Raw genomic sequence first — 14999 nt, forward strand, 5'->3', positions numbered from 1 at the left:
TTAGCACTAAATCCAAAGGACATTTATTTCTCCTTGCATTGTTTAATCCACTCCCACTCCCTAGTTACTTCTGTAGATTCTTCCCTTCTTTATTATTGAAGGAAAAGAAGACTGAACAGTAGAATGCCAAGAAATAGATATGGAAAGAAAAGCATTACAAAAGTACCTTTGGCCGGGCGGTGGTGGCGCACACCTCTAATCCCAGCACTCCAGAGGCAGAGGCAGGCAGATCTCTGGGAGTTCGAGGCCAGCCTGGTTTACAAGAGCTAGTTCCGGGACAGGCATCAAAGTTACAGAGAAACTCTGTCTCGAAAAACCAAAGTACCTTTGTCATAATTTCAAAGGCAGAAATTTGAGAGATGATCATATTACAGTCACAGTCAGAAGGAAAGAACAATAAACGCACCCATGAAAAAGGCACTTCTCCACTCTAATTCAAGCTGGATCCAGTTTCCATGGAACTATGTATCCAGCAATGGGTAGTTCTTCCTACTCAATTAATGCAATCAAGACAATTCCCTCCACAAACACAGTAATGTGATCTAGACAATTCTTCATTGAGACTCCCTTCTCAGGTGATTTTAGGTTGTGCTAAGCCGACTATTAAAATTAACCATCATTCTCCAAAGACCTTTAACCCTAAGTAATGTCTCCCATTCATTGACCAACACTGATCTACGGAGTCAACAGATATATACTGCAAAAATGGAGAGAGCCAGCCAGTGGTGGTACATGCCTTTAATCCCAGTACTGCAGAGGCTGTGAGTTCAAGGCCAGCATGGGGGGGGGGGGGGCCTGGAGAGATGGTTCAGGGGTTAAGAGCACTGGCTACTCTTCCAGTGGTCCTGAGTTCAATTCTCAGCAATGACATGGTGGTTCACAACCATCTATATTGGGACCTGATGCCCTCTTCTGGCATAAAGTCATACATTCAGATAGAGTACTCATACACAAAATAAATGAATCTTTAAAAAAAAATTAAGAAAAAAATCCGGGCCAGCCTGGTCTACATAGTGAATTCCAGGACAGCCAGGGCTGTTACACAGAGAAATCCTGTCACAAGCCTCCCCCAAAGGAATATATTCCATTAATACAGTTTGAACCAACAAACAAAAAACAAATCACATATTGTTTTGCCACAACTACTCCAGAAAAAAGTAGTAGTGTTAAGACAGACTGCTCTTCTCTCTTCTATCATTCATACTGGAAAGCCTAGTTGTCACTGTCGCAATACTCAGGTAGCCCTAACACACCATGATCCATTTTGCAAAAATTTCAACTAATACCAGCGTGAAACCACATGAGTAAGGCATTTTGGAAAATGTTCTCCCACCTTCACTCAATCCTTCAAAAGAGTTGTCAGCCTACTCCCTGATTTCTTCCGCACTCCTCCAAACCCCATTTTAAATAAACAATTTTAAACAATTTATGTATTTGTTTATTTGATGTGTGTTGGTGTTTTACCTGAAACTGGGAACGCCCCTGGAGGTGCTGGGAATTGAATCCAGGTCCTCTGGAAGAACAGGCAGGGCTCCCAATGGCTGAGCCATCTCTCCAGCCTCCCCCAACCACATTTTAAGCCATTTTTAAAGAAACTGAATAAGAGACTCTGAGCTAAAACTAGCTGCTAAACTCCAATTATTGACCAATATATAGGTAGAAGACCATAAATTTTTATTATAGTTAAGCCAATAAATTTTAATGTCATGCTATAAAGAATAAATAATACAGACTTACAGATAAGAGGATCACAGCCTATAGACATTCTTATTATATATAATATATAAGTTAATATATAACAAATATAGCCACTCATAATTAAGTATGTATATGTGTATACATGCATAATATTATACTGCATTCTGATAATTCAGAGAATCCTAATATAAAAGGGACTAGAAACGCCGGGCGGTAGTGGCGCACGCCTTTAATCCCAGCACTTGGGAGGCAGAGGCAGGCGGATCTCTGTGAGTTCGAGACCAGCCTGGTCTACAAGAGCTAGTTCCAGGACAGGCTCCAAAACCACAGAGAAACCCTGTCTCGAAAAACCAAAAAAAAAAAAAAAAAAAAGGGACTAGGAATATAACTGATAAAGTATCTGCCTCTCACCAACGGTATATGCCAAAAAGAATACACTGTTAAGACTTCAGAAATAGGTTTCTTTCTCCCTCCCTCTCTCTCTCTCCATAACCCACTGAATAAACTCTATACTCACCCTGGGGGGGAGGGGGGGGACTGTTCAGAAATAGAGCCACAGAAAATCTAAAGCAGTAGGCAATTTTTCATGACTGTCAAGGTCACAGAAGGATTGGGGGGGGGGGTGGTCAAATACTCCAAACACTGACTAGATCTGAGAACGAATTATATATCCATCATGAACATGGGTTAGATCCAGGACCAAGATTTAAATTTTTTTTTTTTAAGTTTCCCCTATTGCTATGAAAGACATTAGCATTTTAACATTATGCTGTGTGTGGTGGTGCATGTGTCTAAACCCAGAACTTGGGGGATAGAGACAGAAGCTGTGAATTCCAGGCCAGACAGGGTTACACAGTAAGAGTCTTGTCTTTTAAAAAAAAAATTAAGGACAGCAACCTGGTACAATCAAGTCTAAATACTGCAGTTTACCACCCAGACCTACCTGGTAGTAAGAGAGAAGCAACATGCTGGGCAGTGGTGGTGCAAACCTTTAATCCCAGCACTTGGAAGGCAAATCTCTAAGTTCGAAGCCAGCCTGGTCCATAGAAGGAGTTCCAGGACAGCAAGGACTACAGAAGGAAACTCTACCTCGAATACCAAAAAAGGAGAGGGACGGAGGGAGACATAAATGACATACTACTGAATTGATCCTCAAGGAAATCAATAAGAAAAAATTTTTTTAAAAAAACTGAGTAAATTAAAATTAAAACACTGCTTATCAAAATCTACCAGATACAATGAAAGCAGTCATAAGAGGGAAGTTACAGTCCTAGTATTTATATTAAACAACAATATCTCAAATAAGTAGCATCAGGTGTACCTTAGGACCTTAGAGAAACAAGAATATCCCAAGCCATAATCAAACCAAAGAGAATTAACTAGAATCAAGGGCTGACTCTATTCCCTTAAAGAATGAGGCCCCGACTTAATCCCCAGCACCCATCTAAAAGCGCCTGAAATCCCAGCACTGGAAGAGACAGGAAGGAAGATCCCTGGGATTTAGCAGCCAGTCAGTCTAGCCAAACCTGTGAGCTCAAAGCTTACTATGAGACCCCCGTCTCAAAAAAAAAAAAGTGGGAAGAAACTGAGGAAAATACTTGACATCAACTTAAGATCTCTATTAGGCACAAATGCACATGCATAAAAAACTTATTCAGGAAAAAAATTAATAAAAATTAAAAACACAATACAAAAACTCCATGACAGAATTGATCTTTGAAAAGAGGATGGACAAACCAAACTATCTAAAGACAAAAACACAAGACGCAAATTTACAAAAGACAAAATGTAACACATTACAACATATATTAACGAAATTCATAAAATCATTACTATATACCTTAAAAAATTACATTCCAGGGTTGGGGAGATGAATTAGTCTTAAGCAAGAGGCCCTGAGTTTGGATCTCCAGCACCCACGTACTAGTCAGGCATGGAGGTGTACATCTGTAAAACAGCACGGGTGGGTGGGGACAGGCAGCTCCCTGGAGCTTATCGGCCAGCCAGGCTAGCCGAATCCAAGAGCTCCAGGTTCAGTGAGAGATCCTGTCTCAAAAAACAAGGTGGATAGTGATCAAGGAAGACACCTCTGCACACATATGCATACATATATAGATATGATGTATACCTTCTGTGTATATGATATAGCTAGTTATTATCTTAATCGTTTTATGAGACTCCTAACTGTGAGAAAGAGTGGGTCTCTGACTCTTGTGCTTGCTGTTGGGATTCTTCCTCCTGTTGGGTTGCCATGTTCATTGACTGCTTGTGCTCCATCTTACTATGTTGTATGTTGTCATGTTTGTGGTATCTCTTAGAAGCCTGTTGTTTTCTAGTGAGAGACAGAAGGGGAGTGGAACCAGAGGGGAGGGAAGATGGGGAGAAACTGGGAGGTGTGGAGGGAGGTGAAACTATAATCAGGATACATTGTATGTGAAAATAATCTATTTTTAATAAAAGGAATAAATGAAAAAGTAAAAAGAAAAAAAGTCCTAAGTTAAAAAGAAGTAAGGATCTGTGCCTCGTGCCTATAATAACGACTGTAGCTTTTAGGAGACTGAAGTAAGAGGGCAGCCACGAGTTTTCCCAGTCAGCTTGGCTTATAGAGTGTAACCCTGTATCAAAAATAATTTTTTTTGAGCTAGGTGGTGGTGGTGCACACTTTTGATCCCAGCACACAGGAAGATCTGAGTTCCAGGACAGCTGTTGAGATATCTGATTACACTGTGTAAAGGAAGATATGTCACTCTGATTAGTTTAATAAAGAGCTAAAGGCTGATAGGCAGAATTTCCAGGGACAGAGGATAGGTTAATTTAAGTTATAAAAACTAGTTAGGCCAGACGGTGGTGGTGTATGCCTTATATCCCAACACTCAGGAGAGACAGGCAGTGAGTCTCTTTCTTGTGAGTCTCGTGGCCAACCTGGAGTTCCAGGACAGGCTCCAAAGCTACAGAAACCCTGTCTCAAAAAACAAAAACGAAACCAACAAACAAACAAAAATCCTACCCCACTCCCCACCCCACGCCAAAAGAACTAATTAGAAACAAGCCTAAGCTACCGGCCAAGTTTTCATAATTAATAAGTCTCCCTGTCATGATCTGGGAGCTAGTTGGCAGGATAAAGGCATGGGACAGTCAGGGCTACACAGAGAAACCCGATCTCAGAAGGGAAAAAAATTAAAAAGCAGGCAAAGAGCACAACTCAATGTACTGTTCACAGCTACCTAGCAATCATGAGGACCTAGTTTCAGTTCTCAGCACTATGAATAACAGAAAAGAGTTAAATATATAATCCTTGGGCTGGTGCTCACTGCCCAAGATAGAGTCTGAAACTAGAATCAGTATGTCTCCTCTTTTCTCACACTTCAGTTTATCAAGCATACTACAGCTATTCCAGCTCTTGACTATACTGCTCTCTTAGCTCTCAATAAGAAAAAGCTTCAGCTTCTATATGAGATTCCAAAAAGAAAACAAGTTTTTTTAAAAAATGAAGTGGAGGGCTGGAGAGATGGCTCAGCAGTTAAAAAGTACTGTCTACTCCTCCAGAAGAGTTCAATTTTCAGCACCCACATGGTAGCTCACAGTCATCTATAATGGGATCTGATACCCTCTTCTATCTGATGACCTCTGTCACGCTGGCATACATGCAAATAGGGCACTCATATACACAAGTATTTTTTTTTAAGTGGATACCTGGTAACTCCCCATGCTGAAAGCTCTGCTTGAGACACAGAAAAGAAACAGCAATACAAGGATTTGATTTTATTCATCTGAGCCACATAAGAAAGCACTCTAATTCTCTTATGAGATGAGTAACCCTATACAACAAGTAAATCTAGTCAATTCTAAGCCTGCCACCTAGAAACTTCCACCTACTCTAAGCGTTTTACACTGGCAAAAGCTCCTCCTCCTCTTACCAACTATTAATAGCAAACTGCAAGCAAGGGCAGGAGATAATCCCTTCTCGCTATAATAAGAGACATATGGATTCTGTCAAGCCTACTTGAAACTGAGTACATTTCAAGAAAGATAATTTTTTACTGAATAGGATTCAATCTGAAGATTTTCAAAATGGGGGGCTGGAAAGATGGCTCAGAGGTTAAGAGCACTCACTGGCTGTTCTTCCAGAGATCCTGAGTTCAATCCCAGCAACCACATGGTGACTCACAATTATCTATAATGAGATATGATGCCTTCTTTCTGGCATACAGGCAGAACACTGTATATATAATAAATAAATAAATAAATATTTTTTAAAAAGATTTTCAAGGGGGCTGGAGAGATGGCTCAGCGGTTAAGAGCATTGCCTCTCTTCCAAAGGACCCGAGTTCGATTGCCAGCAACCATATGGTGGCTCACACCCATCTGTAATGAGGTCTGGTGTCCTCTTCTAGCCTGCAAACATGCAGATAAAATATTGTATCCATAATAAATAAATATTTTTTTAAAAAAAAATTTCAAAATGGAGCTCAGCATGGTGTTACATGCTTTTAATCCCAGCACTTGAGAAGCAGCGGCAGGAAGACCTCTGAGTTCAAAGCCAACCTGGTATATGGTATACATAGTGAGTTCCAGAACAGTCATAACTATGTAGAGAGATTCTGTCTCAATAAAAAAAAAAAAAAAAAAAAAAAAAACTAAACCAAAAACAAATTAGGCTGGTGCAAAAGTTTTTATAAACAGCTCAGCATGTACTGCACAGCACTACACATCAAATTATGACTTTTATCTTTTCTTGCATAAGTAACATACAGTGACAGCAAGCAGCAGTTCTCCCAGTTAACAATGAGAATTCACTGAACAACACAGTGTATGGCTAAACTGGTGTTCAACAGGCTAGACAAACACTTTCTTTTTTTTTTTTTTTTTTTTTGGTTTTTCAAGACAGGGTTTCTCTGTGGTTTTGGAGCCTGTCCTGGAACTAGCTCTTGTAGATCAGGATGGTCTCGAACTCACAGAGATCCGCCTGCCTCTGCCTCCCGAGTGCTGGGATTAAAGGACAAACACTTTCAATATACTTTTTCCATTTATGAATTCATCTCAATGTATTCCTCCATACTTTAAGCTACAGTGCACCTATAAGACAGTCACTAATGCAGGCAGACTCTAGAAAAAATTTGATACAAGACTGTCTCAGTGTAATAAATAATCAACAAATCCCAAATCATGACCTACAACTTAGCCTTTAGCAATAATTTCTAGATAGCCTGGAACTCAACTTTGTAGAGCAGGTTGGCCTCCAATTCACTGAGATCTACCTATCTCTTCCTCTGGACTGCTGGGATTAAAGGCGTGTGCCACCACACTTAGCTAAAGCAATAAATCTTTTCTGAAGTTGAAAAATTCCCAATGTGGTGGCAGGTTGCACATATGGTAATCTTGTAAATTTCTCAACTCCTCTCTGTGACTATGCTTCTTTTACTTAAGAACAATTGGACATAAAAACCAAAATAAATCCATTTTCCTCTATTACAAAAATCTATTGACTTTAGACATGCCATTTAGCCTCTCTAGGAAAAGATGGTTTCACCAGTCTTAAATGGTTACATAAACCTTCAAACTGAACAAAGCTGGTAGTACATAATTGACATTCTAGTTCTCAAGAGGCTGGAGTAGGATGGCAAGTTCTGGACCAATCTAGTCTACATAATTAGTTCAAGACCAGCCTCAGCTACACGATGAGAGCCGGTCTATAAATACATAAATAAATGTCTACAAATTGGATTAGGGCAGAAGAAAGGTTGGATGCAAAAATAACTAAATACAACTTTAAAAATAAACCTTATTTCATGTGTAAAAAATGCCTTACCTACATGCACACCAGGAGCGTGCCGAGTACCCACAGAAGCAGAAAGTTGCATTGGATCCACTGAAACTGGAATTACAATTATGAACTATGCATGGGTGGGGGTTGAGAACCAAACTCAGGTCCTCTACGAGAGTACTCTTACCTGCTAAGCCACATCCCTGGCCTTAAAGTTGGTTCTATTAAACCTTTCTAAGATCAGAGAGTGTTTTTAAATGGAGGGTCTGCTAAATACATAGATGATTCCAAAGACCAACAATACTTCCATTCCTATTGATTTTGACTATAGTCAAGTCTACTGTTCATTTTAAATAGCACTTGATTACTTTAGAAAGCAAAATTTTATTTTATAAATATTTAATGGCTGTGATTAATTCACAATCCAAATTATTAGCAGCTAAATTAAAACCTCACATGCACTGTAATTAATTTAGCATGTCCTTTGGTTCCTTTAAAAATATGTGTCAGGGGGCTGGAGAGATGGCTCAAAGGTTAAGAGCATCGCCTGCTTTTCCAAAGGTCCTGAGTTCAATTCCCAGCAACCACATGGTGGTTCACAACCATCTGTAATGGGGTCTAGTGCCCTCTTCTGGCCTGCAGGCATACATGCAGACAGAATATTGTATACATAATAAATAAATAAATAAATATTTAAAAAAAAATATGTGTCAGATGATCATAATTTATAAAAATTGTCTTTTATCCAAAATTTTATCTCATTATGAGCTTTTTATTCTGCCTTGCACTGTTATTACTTACCTGGAGCTCAATTATTTCAACTAAACTAGCTGGTCATTGAGTCCCAAGGATCCACTGATCTCTTTCTTCCTCCTCCACCATGCACTGAGGTTACAGGTAAACATCATTACACCTGGTTTGCACATAGGTGCTTAGGTCCTTATGCTTGTATAGCACTTTACCCACTGGGCATCTCTAATCAGTCTGTATCTCTGGCTGGCCTGAAATTCACTATGTAGACCAGGCGGCTCTGTCTGTATGCCTCTGTCTCCCTATGATTAAAGGCATGTGTCACAACACCTGGGTCTCTTAACCCATTGTAATGAAGCTTTGGTCTCACAGAAGTTCCCTGAAAAGAAAAATATTTTCTTTTAAATTTTTTATTATATTTACTTATTTCTATATTTTTTGCCTGCATGTATGTTTGTGCACCACATGTGTGCTTGGTGTCCTCCAAGGCCAGAGGGCATCAGATACCCTGGAATTAGAATTACAGACAGCTGTGAACCACCATTTAAGAACAGAAAATCAAACCCGGATCCTCTGGAAGAGCAACCAGTGTTCTTTTTTTTTTTGGTTTTTCGAGACAGGGTTTCTCTGTGGCTTTGGAGCCTGTCCTGGAACTAGCTCTGTAGATCAGGCTGGTCTCGAACTCACAGAGATCCGCCTGCCTCTGCCTCCCGAGTGCTGGGATTAAAGGCGTGCGCCACCACGCCCGGCGCGCAAGCAGTGTTCTTAAACCATCTCTCCAATCACTTAAATGTTCCTCCAGATGCTTTTAAAATGTAGCCCCACCCCTCCCTGAGGATCTCTAGGCAGTTAATGGTTGCTGGAGGGGAGAGAAATTTTCTTCAGTTGTGCATATTCATGAGTAGCTTATGACCCTATAACTAACCCCCCCATCTATACTCCTATAATCAATCTTAAACTCATTGGGTCATCCTCCCGATCATGCAAAACAAACAAAAAAAAAACCCAAAGTAGAAGAGAGACTAATTGGTAAAAGGAAGAGGATCAAAGGGAGAGGGACAAGAAAGGATACTGAAGAGTAAATATGATCAAAATGCATTATATAGACGTATAAAAAAAGCATAATGTAACCCATCTGTAAAAGTAATATATGTTAACAAAAATATAGCCAGGCATGGTAAAGCAAGTCTACAGTTCCAGTTTGTGGAAGGCTAAAGCAGGAGAACTATAATTTTGAAGCCAGTTGAACTACAGTGAGACATCATCCATAAAAATAAATGAATGAATAAATTCATTTTTAAAAGTTATAAACTTTTGACGGGCATTGTGGTGCATGCCTTTAATCCCAGCACTTGGAAGCGGAGGCAGGCAGTTCTCTGAACTGAAGGTATATAGAGAGGGTTCCAGAACAGCCAGGATTACACAGAGAGAAACTCTGTCTTTGAAAACAAATTTTGATATTAGGGATAAAGTATACACCTAGCACTGACTTATACTGCTACTTTCAAATTTAAATAATGTACATAACAAAATATTTAGCATTAAATGCAATGTATGAGCAACATATTTTAATAAGAAAACATTCTGCAATATACAAAGAAGGTTCCATAACAGAGATAAACAAAGGTGGTCATTTAACATTTAAGAACAGCATTAGGAGGAGGCAGAAATCTTTAATAAATAAATTAATTAATTAATAATAAAAAAAAGAACAGCATTAGGTCAGCAGTGGTAGTGCATGCTTTGATTCTAGCACTTGGGGTGCAGGAGAAAGCTGATCACTGAGTTCAAGGCCAGCCTGGTCTACAGCTGAGTTCCAAGATAACCAGGTCACCTGTCTTGAAAAACAACAGTACCGGAAGCTGTCAATGTCTGCTTCGTGTAGTGTCACACACCTACATTTCCAGAATTTGGGAGGTAGAGGCAAGATCAGAAATTCGAGACTAGTATTGTCTCAATAGCCAGAACAATAAATAAAATACCCAAGTATAAACTGATCGTGAATGATACATTTCAATGAAATGAGTCATCTGATTAACATTCCTGGGGAGGTGGGCATAGGGTGTTTCCAGGATACAATCCTGTGTCTGACACATACATTCACGAATACCCAAATCAATCAATCTCTCACGCTCTCTCTGGTTTTTCAAGACAGGGTTTCTCTAAGAAACAGTTCTGGCTGTCCTGGAACTCACACTGTAGACCAGGCTAGCCTCAAACTCACACTGTAGACCAGGCTAGCCTCAAACTCACAAAGATCCACCTGCCTCTGCCTCCTGAGTGCTGGAATTACAGGTGTGTGCCACCACCGCCCGGAAATACTCAAGTCTCTTACATATATACAATGTTGTATTGCTTACATATAATCTACAGATATCCTTAGACATTCTTATTTCAAGATTATCTGTAATGGCTAATACAATAATGTCTGTAAATGTCTAATGCAGGTTTGTCTGTGGTTACTGTCAGCAGCCCAATCTGGCCTGGAATTACTAAACTTCCTAATTCACTCTCTGCATACTGGAATCACAGGTGTGTATCACCATGCCAAGCCTAGATATAAACATTTAAAAGAAAATAGCCGGGTACAATGTGATGCAGGTCTGTAATTCTAACTACTAAAGAGAATGAGACAAGATAACAACTTGAACAAGGGTTTAGATGTCTTGCATGAGCCCCTTCCTCTAATGAATGCCAAACAGACAAACAGGGTGACAGCAAACTATTAAATAGGTGTAAAGAATGAGGAAAAGATCTGTCTGTAATACTCCCATCAATTCATCTATGTTATTACTTAATACCATACCACATTTAAAAGTCCTACACTAGGGTAAGCTAATAGCTTACAATAGACTTAACTATGTGTAATACATTAATAATAAACATGAACTAATAAAAAAACACAGAAATATATACTGGGGATGTAGCTCAGTATTAAAAATGATTATGTTGTATGCCAGAGGCCTTGGGTTCAACTGCCAGCACCAGAGAGAGAAAAATAAACAGATCATAGGCTTGATGACAAAAAATAATTCAGTTATACCTTTAATATATGCGCAAAGTAAAATCCAAACATTGTTTACAACTCTAAAACCTGGAGTTAACAAATTTAATTAAATACAGTTTTTTGATTCTAGAATTCCACAACAATTCATAAAGATTTAGTAAAATACAAATTCACATTCATTTGGGGGAGATAAATGACAAGCACAATCACAGAACTGTACTTATTCAACACTGTACTATATTAGTCCTTCAATAATGAGAGTGTGCATTCAAATCAGTATGATCATGTAATGGTCATTTCTAAAACAAACAGTACTCATAAAATACCACAACTAAAGATCACTAACGGCGACACTTCCCTTTTCACACTCTACTAAGTCCTACCTACAGAAACTTCAGTTTGTGGTTTCAAAAGTCTAAATACAATCATGGTATCACTTATTAAAACCAACCTATCATTTTTTAAATCAACAATCCAAGCAATAAACATAATCCTACTGTCACTTTATCACAAAACAACCTCAAACATAAACACATTCAGTTACTGGCTACCAGAGACTTCCAATATTTATATATAAAACCCTAACTATGCTAAACAAATTGCACTTACTATTTTGCTCATACTAGAAGAGCAATCTCAAAACCAAGTATTTGAAATTTTTTAATATTTATCTTGAAAAAGGTACAAACATAAACTGAAAGTCAACACATGCTAAAAAAAAAAAAAAAACAAAAACAAAAACAACTATACATTACCATTTCCCAAATCCTAAGTACTTACAGACATAAAGTGTTATATGGCTTATTTTCGAACACTAAATAAAACCTGCTGATATACTTTCAAAACTAATTCATATCAACTCTGCAAGAACATTCTCCATTTAAGATACCCTCTTTTATCTCATTTCCATTAAGATAACTAAGAGGGATTATCCCTTTATTATACTGCCAATATATTCTTAAAAGAATCACAAATCAAGTATGAATAGTTCTATAATATTTTCTTTTAATTAATTAAAAATTAATTAGCCTTTAAAGAAAAGCAGGTAAAAATGTAAGCAGAAAACAGGTAAATCAGAATAAAGATTAGTATTTAAGAAAGATTTAGTATTTTGATTAAAAAGGCAAAATATTCACAAACAAATGATGTAACATTTGGCCGCTAGGAAAAATAAAACATTAGCATCACAGAAAAATATAAAACAGCCAAGAATATTTAAAATTCAAAGTTGTTCTATTGTAAAAGCAAAAAGTTGATGGGAAAATTACTTACATGTGACATAATCAGTTAGTGATACATAGCAACAAACTATCATTGCCCAAGTCACCTCAGATTTTGTAAGGTGACCTGTTAACACATGCAAGAAATCACTCTCATGCTGTCAATCAAGTTCTATTTAAACTTTCGGTTACAATAGTCAAAATCGTATTTACAAATATGGCATTATTTTAAACATAGTCTTTGATTTAATATTAGGCCAAAATTTTTCTGAATTTCAATGTTTCCATTTAGCTGTAAAAAAACAATTTTACCTAAAAAGATTCTTTTCATTTTATTAAGTGATGTGCTACATAATTAGCAACAACAAATCCACTTACTTTTTTCTCTTTCTCATGATGTTTATCCTGAGAGTGAGAGGAAGAATCACTTAAACTTTGGTCATATGACCTATTAGATCCCCGTTTGCTCTTTTTCTAAAAAAGAAAATATATACATATATGTATATGTATATAAAAATCCACTTTTTATTAGGCTTAAACTATTTTCAATGTGAAATGTTTAAATGTCAAAAGAATTTTTTAAAAAAATCAGTATTTCAATTTATAATAGTTTAAACACAATCCACTTGCATTACAAAGAAAAATCTAATAAACCTAATTTTAACATCAATGCCATATTTTTTGTATATTTGTTAATATGTGTGAAAACAAGCCAGGCATAGAGGCATACATCTTTAATCCCAGCATTTGGGAAGCAGAAGCAGACAGCTCTGTGAGTTCAAGGTTAGCACGGCCTACATACAGAGTAGCCATCCAAGGCTACTTATAGAGATCCTGCTCCATCCCCCACAAAAAAATTTGAAAACATTCCTATTTCAAATAAGCTACTACATTTTCAGAGAGAGAGAAAGAGAGATGGGAGAAGAGGGAGGGAAGGAGAGGCGAGGGAAGGGGAAGGGAGGGGAAGGAAGGGGACGGGAGGGGAGGGGAAGAGAGGGGAGGGAAAGAGCAAAGCTCTAACCAAAAGCTATTTACAAAAGAATGCCATAGCTGAAATCCCAGCACTTGGGACACAGGGGAAAAATAAATGGCAAGACTGGAAGAACAGAAAAAGTAAATATGTAAAAGAGCTACTTTATTGCCAGCAGTAAAGCAAGAAGCATTTACTTTCAATAAATACTGAGAAAAACAGTTTTCTAAAGCCTTGTCTCTGCAGGTCATTTAAAACAAATTAAGACAAATGTCAATATTAGACCTATATATTACTAAAAACATTACATATTTCTATTTAAAATACAGCACTGCATAATAGAGTACAAAGGTAAGAATCGTTTGGGTGCTTGCAAGTTGCTCACACTGTAACTGATTAGTTTTAAACTGATTTTTAAAGTGACTACAAAATAACTTCAAGTTCTATAAAAGTTTTATTTTAACCAGATGTATTTTCACAACTAGCAAATAATATCACATCAATAATTAGTAATGAGAAAACTCTAATTGTATAAATGTCAAAATTATTTCAGCTATTTGTTTGAGATAAGGTCTCGTAGTAGCCAAGGTTGGCGCTCAACAACAAACAGCTGCAAGATGACTTTCAACTCTTTATTCTACCACCTCCCAGGTGCTGGGTGGGTGGGGTTACAAACATGCCACCACACCCAGCTTCAAACTTTTCACTTTTATAATGTCTAAACTTCTTATAAACAGTTCATTTTTACCAGCCCATTAAGATAACCATCGTTAGCAATGACTAACACAGACACACACTTTAGGTAATAGTCATGTATCATTTAATGAGGAACACCGTAACAACTTGCTGTATTAGGTGATTTCATCAGTAGAGGCCTGAAGAATGGTTAATATTATTTATAAGAGGAAGGAGGGCAAGTAAGACCTATTCAGCAGATAATGGCAATTAAAAATAAGACAAAGAGATAAAAACAAAGAAAAAATGTTAAGTATATGAATCTACATATTTAAGAACTGAAAGAGGTACTTAGGAGCATTAAAAATACTTATTTTTCAAAGGAAATTGGACATAAGTACATAAAACCCAAAGTTTCTAACTATGGGCTACGGACATGGCTCAGCAGTTCAGAACACTCGTTGCTCTTTCAGAGGGCCCAAGTTCAGTTCCCAGCACCCACATGAGGGTCCATAACCATCCATAAGCTCCAATTCCAGAAGATCTGATACCCTCTTCTGACCTCTATGAGCACCAGGCACACTTTGTGGTGCATATACACACATGCAAGTACAACACTCATACACATAAAATTTAAAAACTTTGAAAACTAAATGCTTCAAAAGGTTTCTAATTCAATCATCCATGTAACTGTTTCATCACAAAGTCTGACTAAATCTTAAAACCTTTCAAGATGGGTCTAAATACATTTTATCAGAGTCTTTAGTCAAATAACAAAACAGCCTAATTTTTGTTTTATTATTTCCATAGTAAATAAAAACAAAAATTACATATATAATAAATAAGATGGGTAACAGAGATGCAACAGGAAGATGAGACAAAATACAAAAAATTTCAAAGTGATTACAAACAGGA

General features: G+C 37.5%; 1 protein-coding gene across 10 annotated transcripts in view; it reads right to left on the reverse strand.

The window, feature by feature from the left end:
• Mllt10 (MLLT10 histone lysine methyltransferase DOT1L cofactor) overlaps window positions 1-14999 on the reverse strand; it is a 147921-nt gene that overhangs the window by 81162 nt on the left and 51760 nt on the right. For 9 of the 10 annotated variants that reach the window (XM_057787267.1, XM_057787269.1, XM_057787268.1 and 6 more), the window contains one exon: window positions 12818-12913. The exons of the other annotated variant lie outside the window; for it this stretch is intronic. In XM_057787267.1, coding sequence (XP_057643250.1) covers window positions 12818-12913 — 96 coding nt within the window. The remainder of the gene's footprint in view (window positions 1-12817; window positions 12914-14999) is intronic. 10 annotated transcript variants of the gene reach the window in all.

The sequence above is a fragment of the Chionomys nivalis genome, chromosome 13 (genome assembly GCF_950005125.1).
Source record: "Chionomys nivalis chromosome 13, mChiNiv1.1, whole genome shotgun sequence".
Lineage (NCBI taxonomy): Eukaryota > Metazoa > Chordata > Mammalia > Rodentia > Cricetidae > Chionomys > Chionomys nivalis.